The 12,145-nt window shown below is 47.3% G+C and overlaps 1 protein-coding gene across 6 annotated transcripts in view; it reads left to right on the top strand.

The window, feature by feature from the left end:
- Positions 1-12,145, top strand: part of LOC120898713 — a 97,197-nt gene that overhangs the window by 48,907 nt on the left and 36,145 nt on the right. The window contains exon 1 of one of the 6 annotated variants that reach the window (XM_040304925.1): positions 5,801-6,014. The exons of 4 other annotated variants lie outside the window; for them this stretch is intronic. In XM_040304925.1, the coding sequence (XP_040160859.1) occupies positions 5,981-6,014 (34 nt within the window). In that variant the 5' untranslated portion in view covers positions 5,801-5,980. Of the gene's footprint in view, positions 1-5,800; positions 6,015-7,924; positions 8,056-12,145 lie in introns of those variants that run through there. One more of the 6 variants, XM_040304920.1, reaches the window with a different exon arrangement.

Raw genomic sequence — 12,145 nt, 5'->3', positions numbered from 1 at the left:
GCGCGAGCGAAAGAGAGTGTGTTTGGCCACCCAGTTCTAATGGGTTGCACGACTTCCCACCTCCCATCGTACCTGGCGGCTATCACGAAAAGTTGGGCAGTTGTGTGGGCAGAAATTGTATGCACATTCTCCCACTTCCAGCCCACATCCAGTCCAGCTCTCTGCCCCAGTGCACCACGTGTGTACAATGCAATCAATCAAAGTGTGTCTATTGGGGGGTTGGGATGGTTGGTGGGAAAAGAAGCCCTCCCCCCCCCCTTCAGAACGGAGCGGAGGAACGCGAGCGTGCGTCTAATGAAGCGAACCGCACTAATCGGTCCCCTTCCTCCGGCACTCCAGATAGTTGGCAGTGGCTGGACCTCTCGAAACGTCCTCACTAGTGATGCTCCCACGTTGATTAGATGGAGGCAAGTAAGGGAGGTGCTAAGGGTGTGCGTCATTATCGGAAGTAAGAAGGCACGATGGGGCACTAGAACATCCCCCGCCAAACAATGGCGGTAAGTGGCTCTGGCGGGTTGTAAAGTTATGCCGATCGCACAGTTATCGTTCGCGGCTCATTCTCGACTGCAACACAGCGCGGGTTCGCATCCCTAAACCGCATCCGAAATGGTAATAGGGAACACCCAGCACACATCCAAGTTCACATCGCCGCAAGCCTACTACAGCAGAGTATGAGCCCTCTCCACACTGTTGGCACAACAGTGACGTGTGTGGCCTGTGCTGTGATGAGGGCATCCTTCAACAAAGTAGTTTCCGCATTACACCGTTCAAGTGTGTTCCTGGCCTGCGCCAAAGTGCCTATTATAATAATATTGCGAATCGATTGCTCTTTGTGGTGTGTGTGTTTAAACCCTGTGCGTTAATTAGTTAATTAGGAGTTTTTTTGCACTCTCCTCCGCTACGAGTGGCGAAAGACCAGCGTCACGATGTGATGGTGTAATGTGTTGAAAGCGTTCTCCTTCCCCGGTCCGCGTGTGGGTGATGAAATGTGTATTTCCGGTGAAGCTCTGAAATGGCGCTACTTGGACGCGCGTGACCCTTAACACACTTTCCAGCTCAAAATGGAGGAAAGCAATACGACACCACCCACGAGCGGGCCGGTGTGTGATGCTTTTGGTGGCTGGTCCATTTAACACTTTTTGCTAATTGCAAACAGTGGATAGGGTGCTGCATGCCTTTCCCTCCCACTGCCCCCCAGCCATACATTTCAACCGGTGCTGTGCTGCTCGAAAAGTGCAAAAATGAGCTTCCAATTTGATCGGGAGCTTCCGGCCTGTGGTGTGGTGCCTGCCGGTGCAAAGTTGTAAGCGATACCAAACGAGCAAGTTTATTTTACATTTCCACACTGCTTGATATGGTGCACTGTGTACGGTGGGTGGGGTGAGAAGAAGAATTATGATAAATGACCCTTACGTCTAGTAAGTTTTTAGCACACTGCTGTTCGGTTCTCTTGGTTTTGTTAGTGTGTGTGTGTGTTGTTGTGTGTGTATCTACATCGATCGATGATCGATGAACAGGCATGGGCACGGTGACTATATTCTTACCAACTTGTTGAGACGAAAGAGCAGGTTGCCCGTCTAAAATATCATATTTATGCAGTCGTTCGTGTCTTGGGCGGTGTTTGACGACATTATATGATTAAGTCGTACAACAAAAACATCGTTCGAAGCGAGCAAGCATTTTTGTTTGGAGCTTAAAGTGTGCCCTTTGCTGGCTGCTGGCTGGGGATACACTTTTTCGCGTTTGAAGGTTATTTATCATCCTTAAATTGCACACTCATATCTGGGTGTATGCAAAAACGAGATAAGAGGTTGAACTTTCCTTTCCAATTTAAAACAATTTATACTCCAAACTCTCTGCACGTGCGCGAAATTATGTTCCGAACGTATTGCGGTCTTAGAGTCAACGTTTTGCATAAAATATGACCCAAAGTGGTCGCAATGAAAAGCACACACTTGCCGCGAATGTATGCTGCGGTTGCGCGGAGCACGCTTTTGTTTGGCATGACGGTAATAAGATTTCGTTAGATTAGAGCCAACCGAAGGAGCCAAGCGTGTGGTGAATGATGTAGCTCGCATTAATTGATTCGCTGCTCGCCTCTTGACAACGTGGTTGACTTAATTCCGATGGAAATGGGCATTACAGCACTACTCGCGTGTGCACAATGCTGCGAATGCGCCAATTACCGAAAGTGTTTGTCTTTCGGCACTAATCAAGTGCAATCCGTTCACTAATCCAGCGTAGCGTATTGCTTGTGCTGCTAACTGCTCGAAGCGTGTCGAATAGTTTTGTTTGAATTTCTCACTCACCCCGCAACTACCCATTAAACATGCAGTATTCGAATTGTGAGTGTGTGAACCTGTGCAAACATTGGCTCGCGTACTGATTGCGTGTGTGTGTAATTGACAAAAAGAGATAATAGCAAGTTGGTAAGCTGCGGGAAGCTTTCAGATGAAACTATATGCCATCTGCCGGATAGAATCCAATTTCTTGTCCCCTCTCTCTGTGTGGTGTGCGGAATTGCCTTTGGCATGTTGAGGCATCGCAGCTATTCAGCTTCGCCCGATACACACCGCTGGACAATGGGAGACCCATCCGGGCATTACTTATTAATGTCAATAATTATTCAATTTATATGCCATCAATTGGTAACCACCTACGAACCGGGACCAGGAAGCAACGAGAACTGTTCGTGTGGGCGCGGTCCGGTTGTTTCTGCCCTTTTGTCATCCTTGGTGTTTGAGCGTTCGGGCCGGGCTGTATGGTACGGCGACAGTGACAGTGAAACCCATCCACAGTTCCACGTTGGTGGACACACGTACCAAGCACCAAGCTCACTTCCCTTTTCCTACACAGTAGATCCGGTTACCGTGGTGGGTGAGAGCCTTGTCGATGGTTGCGCGAAGCTATCGCTTTGACAATACATTCCCCGCGCTTGTACCTCCATTCCGACGGTCCACTGGGGGGGTGGTGATGGAGAACCGCATCTCAATTAGAAAAGAGGAATCGATTACATGCTATCGATCCTCCGGAGCACCCGTGTCCGGTGGTGTAGTAGTGTCTTGTCGAGCAGTTGAAGTGTTGTTTTCCCCCCAGTCGAACTTTGGCACGTGGAAAACCGTGCCAGCGACACACAGTTGGATGATCCGATGGGAACGAACGAAACAGTGTCATTTTACATGAGCTTTATGAGCTTTAAGGCTTTCAATTCTATCACAGTTTTGCAGGTGTGTTTAAAATTCCCATTTCGATACTGTTTGGCTAAAAATTAAAGCACGAAATTGGTACTCGGAATTCATTATTTCACATTCCAACGTTGGAAAGGAACAGTCAAAACCTCCATTGAAGGTTGCTAATGTGTTCCTGGGTCCGTCTTTATCGACTGCAACTCTACCGGCCAAAAGGCTATTACAGTTCTGCACTTTGTTTTCCTTCGTTTCCGGCAACCAAATGTACTGAGAGCCAAAAATCATCGTTGGATGGATGGCAGTTGGAAGGAAAACATAAAACAAAGATGCGGTTTATTATGTTTGTTGCTCCCATTCGAGCAATTTTATGTAAATCTTCCACACACCCAAAAAAACCTCATCCGTTTTGCGCTTTCCGTAAGCATTCCCCTTTCGAAAAGGGTGATATTCGCTAAAAAAAAACCAACGGTAATGTTTATTGAGTGGAATGATTACATTTTCTACGATCGCTTATCGCTTTGAATGGGTTGCTTCTGTAGAGATACTCTGTTTTATTATGTATCATCAGCGGATACTTAATACCGCTTGTTCATGCATTTTCAATACATCGATTAAAGATTGTTTTTTGGGATGAAAAAGGAAGAATTGTTCATGCTGCATCCTAATTGCAGAATGTATATCATATTTACTGTGCTCCATTTAAAGCACCGGTAGCTGTTTACCCGGAATGCAATCTGTATGAAATATTCTGAATTTGTAAATTAATTAATATCTCCCGGATGTTGGCTGGGATGGGTATGCTCAACGGAAGAAACGAAGCGGAAGTCACAGAAACTGCTTCCAAGCGAGCTGGATGGAACGCACACGAGATTCCCCTTTGCAGAATGGCGTTGCCTCCAGGCTAGTGATGAGCTCTCTGGAGCGTACCCACGACTCTAATCCAATTATTGATAGTCCGATTCCGATTCCGGCAAAATGGGAACCACTAGTTCCGGTTGGAGTCGTCTGATCGCAGTCAGGAGTCGTCCAGTGTCGCCAGGAGACGTCCGGAGTCATCCGGAGTCGTGCGGATCGCAGTCGTTCGGAGTCGTCCGGAGTCGGAATCATCTCGAGTCGGTAGCAGTAGTCCGCAGTCGTTCGGAGTCGCGTTCGGAGTCGTCTGGAGTCGATGAGAGTCGTCTGGAGTCGTCTGGCGTCGTCCAGAGTTATCCGGAGTCATAGTCGTCCAGAGTCGTCCGGAGTTGTCCGGAGTCGTTCAGAGTTATCCAGTGCAATATGCTTGTGATCAGGCATTTCATTTCGTTGTGTTTTTTGTCTTTCATTTTACGCCTTTCGTATACAGGCTTTTGTTTTGAGGCTCACTCCAGGCGATTCCTGACTACTTCGAACGACTCTGGATAATGCTGGGTGGACCTACCTTCCGCGAGTCGGTTCCGACATTTTAGAAGTTGGATCGAAGATGTCTCCGAATTTTTGCCAACTTTACCCATCACTGCTCCAGACTGTTTGATTGGGAAAGCTTCAGAAGGCAACGAAATTTCCACTTCACACACATGCCTTTGCTAATAAATCCTTCCCTAGCACACGGACGCGGGCACAGTTTTCCCTCCGCGGAATCTGTAATTGAATTCGGAAGATGGAAGTGAAAACTCACCAAACAAGCGCAGCGATCCAAAAGGAGAGACTAGTGGTGGTGGTGGGACATGGTTTGCACTAAAACCCTGCTGAGAGTGTAAACAACATGTAGATGCATCCCCGTGGACCTCCAGCAAGAAGGATGCTTCTCTTGGAAGATGGAAAATCGATAACCAACTGAGCTGAGATTGCATGTGTCTTGCTCCGTTTTTGGTTGGAAGGCGCGGATTGGTGTGAGTGGGTGTGTAAGACACGGAATGTTTTGAAGTCGACGAGATAGATGGCACAACAACAACATCACGTCTTCCCCCTACGTCACCACCCTGCTGCACTTCAAAACACTCAGAGCGGCGGGGAGGTGAGTACGTTAAGTGCAACACGTGTGTGTGCATATGTGCAACTCCCCCAAATAAACAAAACGGTGTTTTGCTCGTGCATCTAGCGCATCAAACCCGCATCAGGAGGATACACGGTGCGTTTGCTACAGGGGATGCAGATATGTTTTTAAATGTATCGGATTGTTGTTTTTTTTGGAAAATGATTTTTAGAAATAGCACAGCTTTACTCTCTATTCCAAACGAATGCAAGTGTGTGTGATTGGATTGCAAATGAGCAAAAAAAGGTTCCGAAGGTTGTTCCGAAAATATTTCCAATTGGATTTGTACGGGTGCGTAAGCTCACTCCTACACACTCACAACCCAGTGAGCTGCAAACATAAAGCTTTAACTTTGTAGATTAGGCTTAAAAAGCGTCGCCATTACAGTACTTCTGTCGTTTGTTAAAAATACATTACACAAGCAGCAGACATGTGCGGTTCATGGCTTGGCTGGCTGGAGGGTGCAGTACAGTAGAACGCGAAAAACAGGTCGCAAGTAGCTATAAATAGTACACAGTTTGTTAGAGCTTCACCGGTTAGCAAAAAGGAACCCAAACCACCACCCTCTCCCAAACCACTCTCGCTGTGCCTTGATTGTGCTTGTTACGGCAGTTTTTAAAGACGTATGGCATTTAAGCTAGCTACAGCTACTTACTAACGAAATATGGCAGCTGCTGGTACGGGCCAGCAGTAGAACACGTGCGCGACCCCAGGTACGGTAAAGGACTCCCGAAGTGCTCAAAATCCGTCCGTGTGCAAGCAACCCGAAAGGCCCGAGAGAATGTGTAAAATACGGCGATCGTTTTTCTTCTTCGGTAAGATTTTACACACCAACCACACACACACACACGTTCCGGATGATGTTGGAGGAAAGCTTCACCAAAACGCACCTGCCCGTTTGTTTCTTCCCCCCTTTGCAGGCGGAAGGAAGCAAAGCAGAGGGAAGAGTTATTGTTAACGTTGTATCTCATCACCACCTACCATCCACCAGCACGCACACACGCGCAAAAGCACCAAAAGGAAAATAGGCTTACCGGGTGAGAGACACAGGAGAGTACACAATGTGAAAATTTGCACATTCATTTCCGAGGAACTGCACCTGTTTCACCTGGGGTTTTTTTCGTTTGTTGTTGGCACGCTGCTGTCGATTATTAGACTGCCTCGAGAAAATGGCAATGATGGGGAAGCGAGAAAGAAGGCAGTGCGTGGGATGGGATGTGGTTGGAAAATCGAATCAAAAATCCCCTTGCTCGAAAGCTTTGAAAGTTTGCTACTGCTGCTGCTGCACGCCACCAGCAACCTTCCCACCTTCACCCCACCATAAATATCGGATGCTTTTGGCAAGCTCCTCGGGGCTAACGACGTTTTTGCGCTTTTGAAGGGGAGAGAGAGAGCGAGAGCAGGGTATCCTGTTGGGAGTTGGCACCTGAAAATGGGCAAATAAAAAGTACGCTCCGAAATTATGATACAACCCCCCTGATGGCAGGAAGAAAGGTTACAGCGTCCAGATTGGTCCTATACACAAGGGGAAGGGGAGGAAGGAGGGCTCGGAGTATTGGAAAATGTCGAGGGAAAAAAGGACGATTTGTTAACGAGATTTCTGCTGAGCGCAGGTGGTGTAACTTTGGGCGAGAGTTGTTTTATAAATTGTTGTTTGTTTTTAACTGCACCCGTGCTTCTTGCTCTGATTGTTGGTGTGTTATGTATGTGTGTGAGTCTGTGTGTGCAAGGGCAGACAATATGATTCATTTCTCTTTTCAAAGGTCAACAATAATGATGTCTTTAGCGGAACGAGTAAGTGCAAGCTATTTATTAGATGTTTGCAGAAATATTAGGAAATTTTAAGGATCATGTTCGAGGAGATCTATTACCGGCTTCGAAGGTAACTAGCGAAACTTTAAAGGCGATTAAGACACAAGCTGTGTCAGAGTTCTATGGATCGATAACGTCGACATGGTACGGTTTGTTTGAGCCCCAAATATCAGACAATTCAATAACAAGTAATACATTTTTTTATTACAAATATGAACAATTTCGAAATTATATTTTATTGTATAAAATTGACAAATAACAGTTTATAATATTGTGCTCTCTTTAAGGACTCCAATCGGATGGACCTAGATTTAAAATTCTATTAGAAATTCCCTTACTATTCTTATTCGTTGAGAACCACTGAAAATCCTGTTGGAATACAAGGGCAAGAAAATATTCGCCTCCCTCCAGCCGCTCAAGCAAATCCACCATGTGGCTGGATAAAATCAACACAGAACACACACACGCACACACGCTCGCACACCCCTTGTGAAGGGTGCAAAAGGGGGTGCAACAAGGGAACAGGGTCGCTGAACAGCTGCAGCTGTTTCTGACCGTTATGGTGCGGCTTGTTTTCAAACACAGCACCGTTCGTCTCGCGCCGTACCCGTACACGCATACTTCACAGCTCACTGCGTTGTACGCGTATTGGTGCGTGTGCGTAAGCTTGATGCGCGGCTGTCGTTTGGTAGTGGTAGACGATGCTAGCCGCGCGTTCTCCATTGACAACGCTTGTGGTTGTGGTGGTGCAACATAACATTTTTTTTCATTTAAGAACATCTATACGCGAGTCTGTGTGCGTGTATGTGTGGGTAGAGTAGAAAAGATGCGTGAACATACAGCATAAAGCGGACACGCGAGAAGAGGGCATTTGTTTTTGTCAGTTAGAACGAAGAACGCGCGAGCGCGCGCACACACTCACCAAAGTGCTGATCGAAGCGAATTTGAATGCTGACATTCAAATTGCTTACTGTGTTTTTCAAGATCAAGTGAAAAGTTCCCCGTTTTTGTGTTTTTAGTGCCATTCTGCAATGCCGTCTACCGGTAGGAGTCGAAAATGCGAGCTGCTGTCGGCGCTATAAGCTAAACTAGGGTTAGGGGGTGCTTCAAGACGCGCGTGCGATCTGCCAACGCAGAAGTTGGTTATGCGAAAGAAAGAAGGTCGGCAAATGTGAACATGAGAAAGTGCAACCACCGATCGTTTGTGGTTCGCCGGGGCGCGTGTGTGTTTGTTTTCAGTTTGTGTGTGAAGTTTGAGCAATGCTTTCCAAACGATGAAGCTAATAAATGAATCTAGAAAACAAGCGTCTCGAAAGTGAAACAAACAGGGAAATAAAATCCCAACCAACTCCACACACACAGACACACCGCTCCTCTGGCTTCTTGTTATGATGAAGTTCAATTAAAACTCACAAAAAGGAAGAGAAGCGAAAAAATAAACCTTCCCTTTATGGCTTTAACCAGGCAGTGCCAAGTGTTTTACGTTTTACGCTTGTAGTGGCGGTGTGGTGTGTCTGTGAAGCCGAAGGAAATGTTGAAAGTATTAAAAAACGCGTTGGAAAAGTGTACATTTTTATCGTCTTGTGTTTGCACATAGCACACACGCACACATGTACACTTACCGAAGGGAGCTCCCGCGTTGCTGTGGTGACGGACTTTGGAAAATGTGAAACGTGTGCAGTGAAGAGGAAGCAAGAACGACGTCGTCGACAGTGCAGTGAAAAACCTTCTTCCCGCGCGCGCTCACACACGGTTGAAAGATAACACAGGGAGGAGAAGAAACGCAGCGTGTGTGTGTGAGGGAGTGCGGGGGCTCCGTGTGTTGTGGCTGAATGTATGTTGGAAACGTTCTCCACCTTTTTCCCAATGTGTGCTCCGGATAACAAAAGGAAGACAGGGAAAAAACGGTTGGCAATTGAGCGTGGAAAGCAAATCGACAAACGACGTGGAAGACAAGAAGCTGGATGGATGGGCGGCAACGTAGCAAACAAAAAAAAAGTGAAATTAATCGCGGAAAAATTGCTTCACTGTCTCATTTTCCGAATGAAATGAAGAGTGAATTGTTGTGCGCCGAGCAGTCGGGAAAAAACAGTGGGAAGAAAATCCTCCGTAACGATGGAAAGATGGAAAACCGAGGAGAAAGAGATAGAGAGAGAGAGAGAAGCACAGAAGAATGAAGATGGAAAACAAGCGCGAGTGAAAATCCACTCCGTTTTGGGGGGCTGGTGGCCATGATGATGTCGAGCTGAGTTCGAGACAAACGTGCTGCGCGTGTTATGGGAAGGGAATATTCATCTAACAAATGAAAAAAAAACAAGAAAGAGGGAACCCACCGTCTTCTCCACTTCAGCTTTACATTAGCTGGATCGGCGTCAACATTGCCTTTCTCCCATATTGGCCAAATAGATATGCAAAAAGAAAAAATCAAAAAAACAATTGTGTGCTACTTGGACCATGCAGCCTAGAACCGATCGTGTACCGAACGTCGCTCTGTCACCTTGGAGCTGTTGGTGTCGGCGGCGGTTATTTGAATTCAAACTGTCAAATTCCGTTCAGTTTCAGATTCACTTTCGTGCTGTTTTTGTCGCGCGTTCTATTTACGCTTCTCCCAACCCGCATCGAGGGGTGGCTCTTTACGCTTGTCTGGCTTTAGCTTGTCTGTTGGCGGCAATGCATAGCCTGGGGCCGTAAGCAGAATGTCAAATGATGTGTTTGCTCGGCGCACACAGAACGGGTTAAGAGCGCACGAGAGCTTTTTACCATACCCTACGCGTAGCGGTTTGTTTTGATTGTTGCTTTCATAGCTAACCTTTCCTTTTTTCCTCTTTCTCTCTCTCTCTCTCTCTTACGACCCTCCGTTGAGATAAGGGCCTAGAAATGGAAGACATTGTTGTGCTGTCAGTTGTGGAGCAAAAAATGAACAATTTAATGGTGAGGCGAGAGCCATGGGAAGAAGCAAAGCACCGTAACCGGAACCAAAAAAAGCTTGTCAAGCTTTGACAACCTCGACAGGGTTAAATCATCCGGATGTTGTCATGTTGCGGTTCGTCGCGTCAAAAATATTAGGTGTCCGTCCGCCCGGTCCCGTAAGCACCCCTTACCCGTTAGGTTGGCGTATTGCTTTCTTTCTTCTTCGTTACCACAATTTTCCGCCTCCACCTGCATATTGTTTGTATCGCTGGGGCCGGTGCAAAGAGGCTTTGTTTGAAAAGGAAAGCTGCGGAAATTGTATTACTACCGCGCACGGTGCGAGACGCTGTTTTCTCCCACGCACGGCAATCGGCGGGGGGACGTACGAGCACGGCTTTCGCTCCAGTGGGGAAAGAGAAAGTAAGTTTCTCTACCGCGAACGCGGGCGACGGTTTTTCCATCTCGCGATCGCAATGAAACGAGCTTTCCTCTTCGATCGTGTTAGATGCTGCATCGCATTACTGCTACTACTCCATTGTATCGGGGAGGGTGCAGATGACGACGAACACCACGGTAGTTTGCTGCCGCGTATCGCATTCATCTTTGCTTTTATGTAACGGATTAATTACATCTTTCGTGGTTCATGGGGTCCCGGGAACTGCCACGGTGCCACCGTCTCATTAAACTGTGCAACTTCGACAGACGGTGGGACGGTTCTTGCTGTACCCTTTGGTGTAGTCATCCTTATGTCACTACGCGCGCGCGCTATTGACAAGGCTATAATCGGCCACAGTTTTGAGCATTATTTGTGCGCCGGTTACGACGTTTGGGAAGCAAGTGGAACGTAAATGTTGGAAGGTTTCGTACCCCCGCCAAACGATAGAAATCCCTTGCTGTTTCCGTGAACAGATTGCTATCATTTCTCGAAAGTCGGAAAACAAGCCATTGTGTTAAGCGTCTGATGATTTACTTGGGCTGCTACCGACGCGGGGGAGCTGATCTAATCATTCCGTTCCGGAATGACAGGACAAATGTGTCCTTCCTCGAACGTGCCGAACATGTTCAAACAACTTATCAATCAAGCAGAATAAAACCCCCAAAAACCCTTCCAAAATGCGTTGCGCCCCGGCAGCCAACAACACCATCAAACAAATTCACGCCGTAAGCGAAACAAACACATAATAATCATTTCTGGCAACCAATTCTTCCTGGTCCGGGGCCGATTTGTGGGCCGCTTCCAAGCGCCAAAAGCGAAGAAACCAATTTGTATCCCTCTTCTACATACCGGCGGTTCCCCAGAAAGAGCCGGTGTTTCCCATCCGAGGATCCCAACCCTAAACACGATGGACGACGACGGCTCGCAGATGCCACCTCCCGGATCGCTGGCGGGGCAACACCAACAAATCGACCTCAATTTGGCACCCGTTGGCAGCTGCTCGCTTGAAGATCGCTTCGCCAACTCACCCGCCGAACCGTCGTCAATCCTGTGACCTTGTTTCGCTTTTTGACAAACCAAAAACGGAAGAGGATGAAAAAAGTCGTCCCACCGGAATGGTGCGCTTTGCCACGGGCCACTACACGGTACGGATCCATTAACAGCTGGTCCGGGAGGATGGTGGGAGGATGCGAAATGGGGAATATTTGGCTCGCTCGCATTTTCTGACCTACACATCAACCCGAAGAAGCGTTCGTTGAGAGAGGAAAGAAGGAAAAACACCATTCACGGATGAGTTTCCAGTTTCCCCACGAGGCTTGACCACACGGTGGCACGGTGAAACGGCAGAACACACACACCCCGTACTGTGAAGGGTAGGGGAGCGGGCAGAAAAACTCTCGATGGGCAACCGTCAGGAATATGGGGCAGAGGATTTGCAAGGGTCTCGCGTACTTTGATGGAATGACGTTTTGATACTTTTTGGCACGCCGCGCGTCTAATGCTTTAACGAAATTTCGAAGCAAACGATGCTGGATTGATGCTGCATAAAGGAAACGGGGCACCTGGAGGAGGAGAAATCGGCTATTTAATCGGTGTGACATTTTGAAGGTTCGCCGCGGATGTACCACGGCCTCTCGGTTGACTTCCTGTTTGTACGGCATTTCTTTTGACTCGAAAAAGGACTCTTTCCAGCACAAGGAGAAATAGCATAATTTACAGTAAAGATGGAAACGAAGCAAAGAAGTCAAGCATAAATCAAGGTTTGTGGGATCTGGTTATTTTTGGAGA

This window comes from Anopheles arabiensis, chromosome 2 (genome assembly GCF_016920715.1).
Source record: "Anopheles arabiensis isolate DONGOLA chromosome 2, AaraD3, whole genome shotgun sequence".
NCBI lineage: Eukaryota > Metazoa > Arthropoda > Insecta > Diptera > Culicidae > Anopheles > Anopheles arabiensis.
This window is presented reverse-complemented; position numbering and strand designations above follow the sequence as displayed.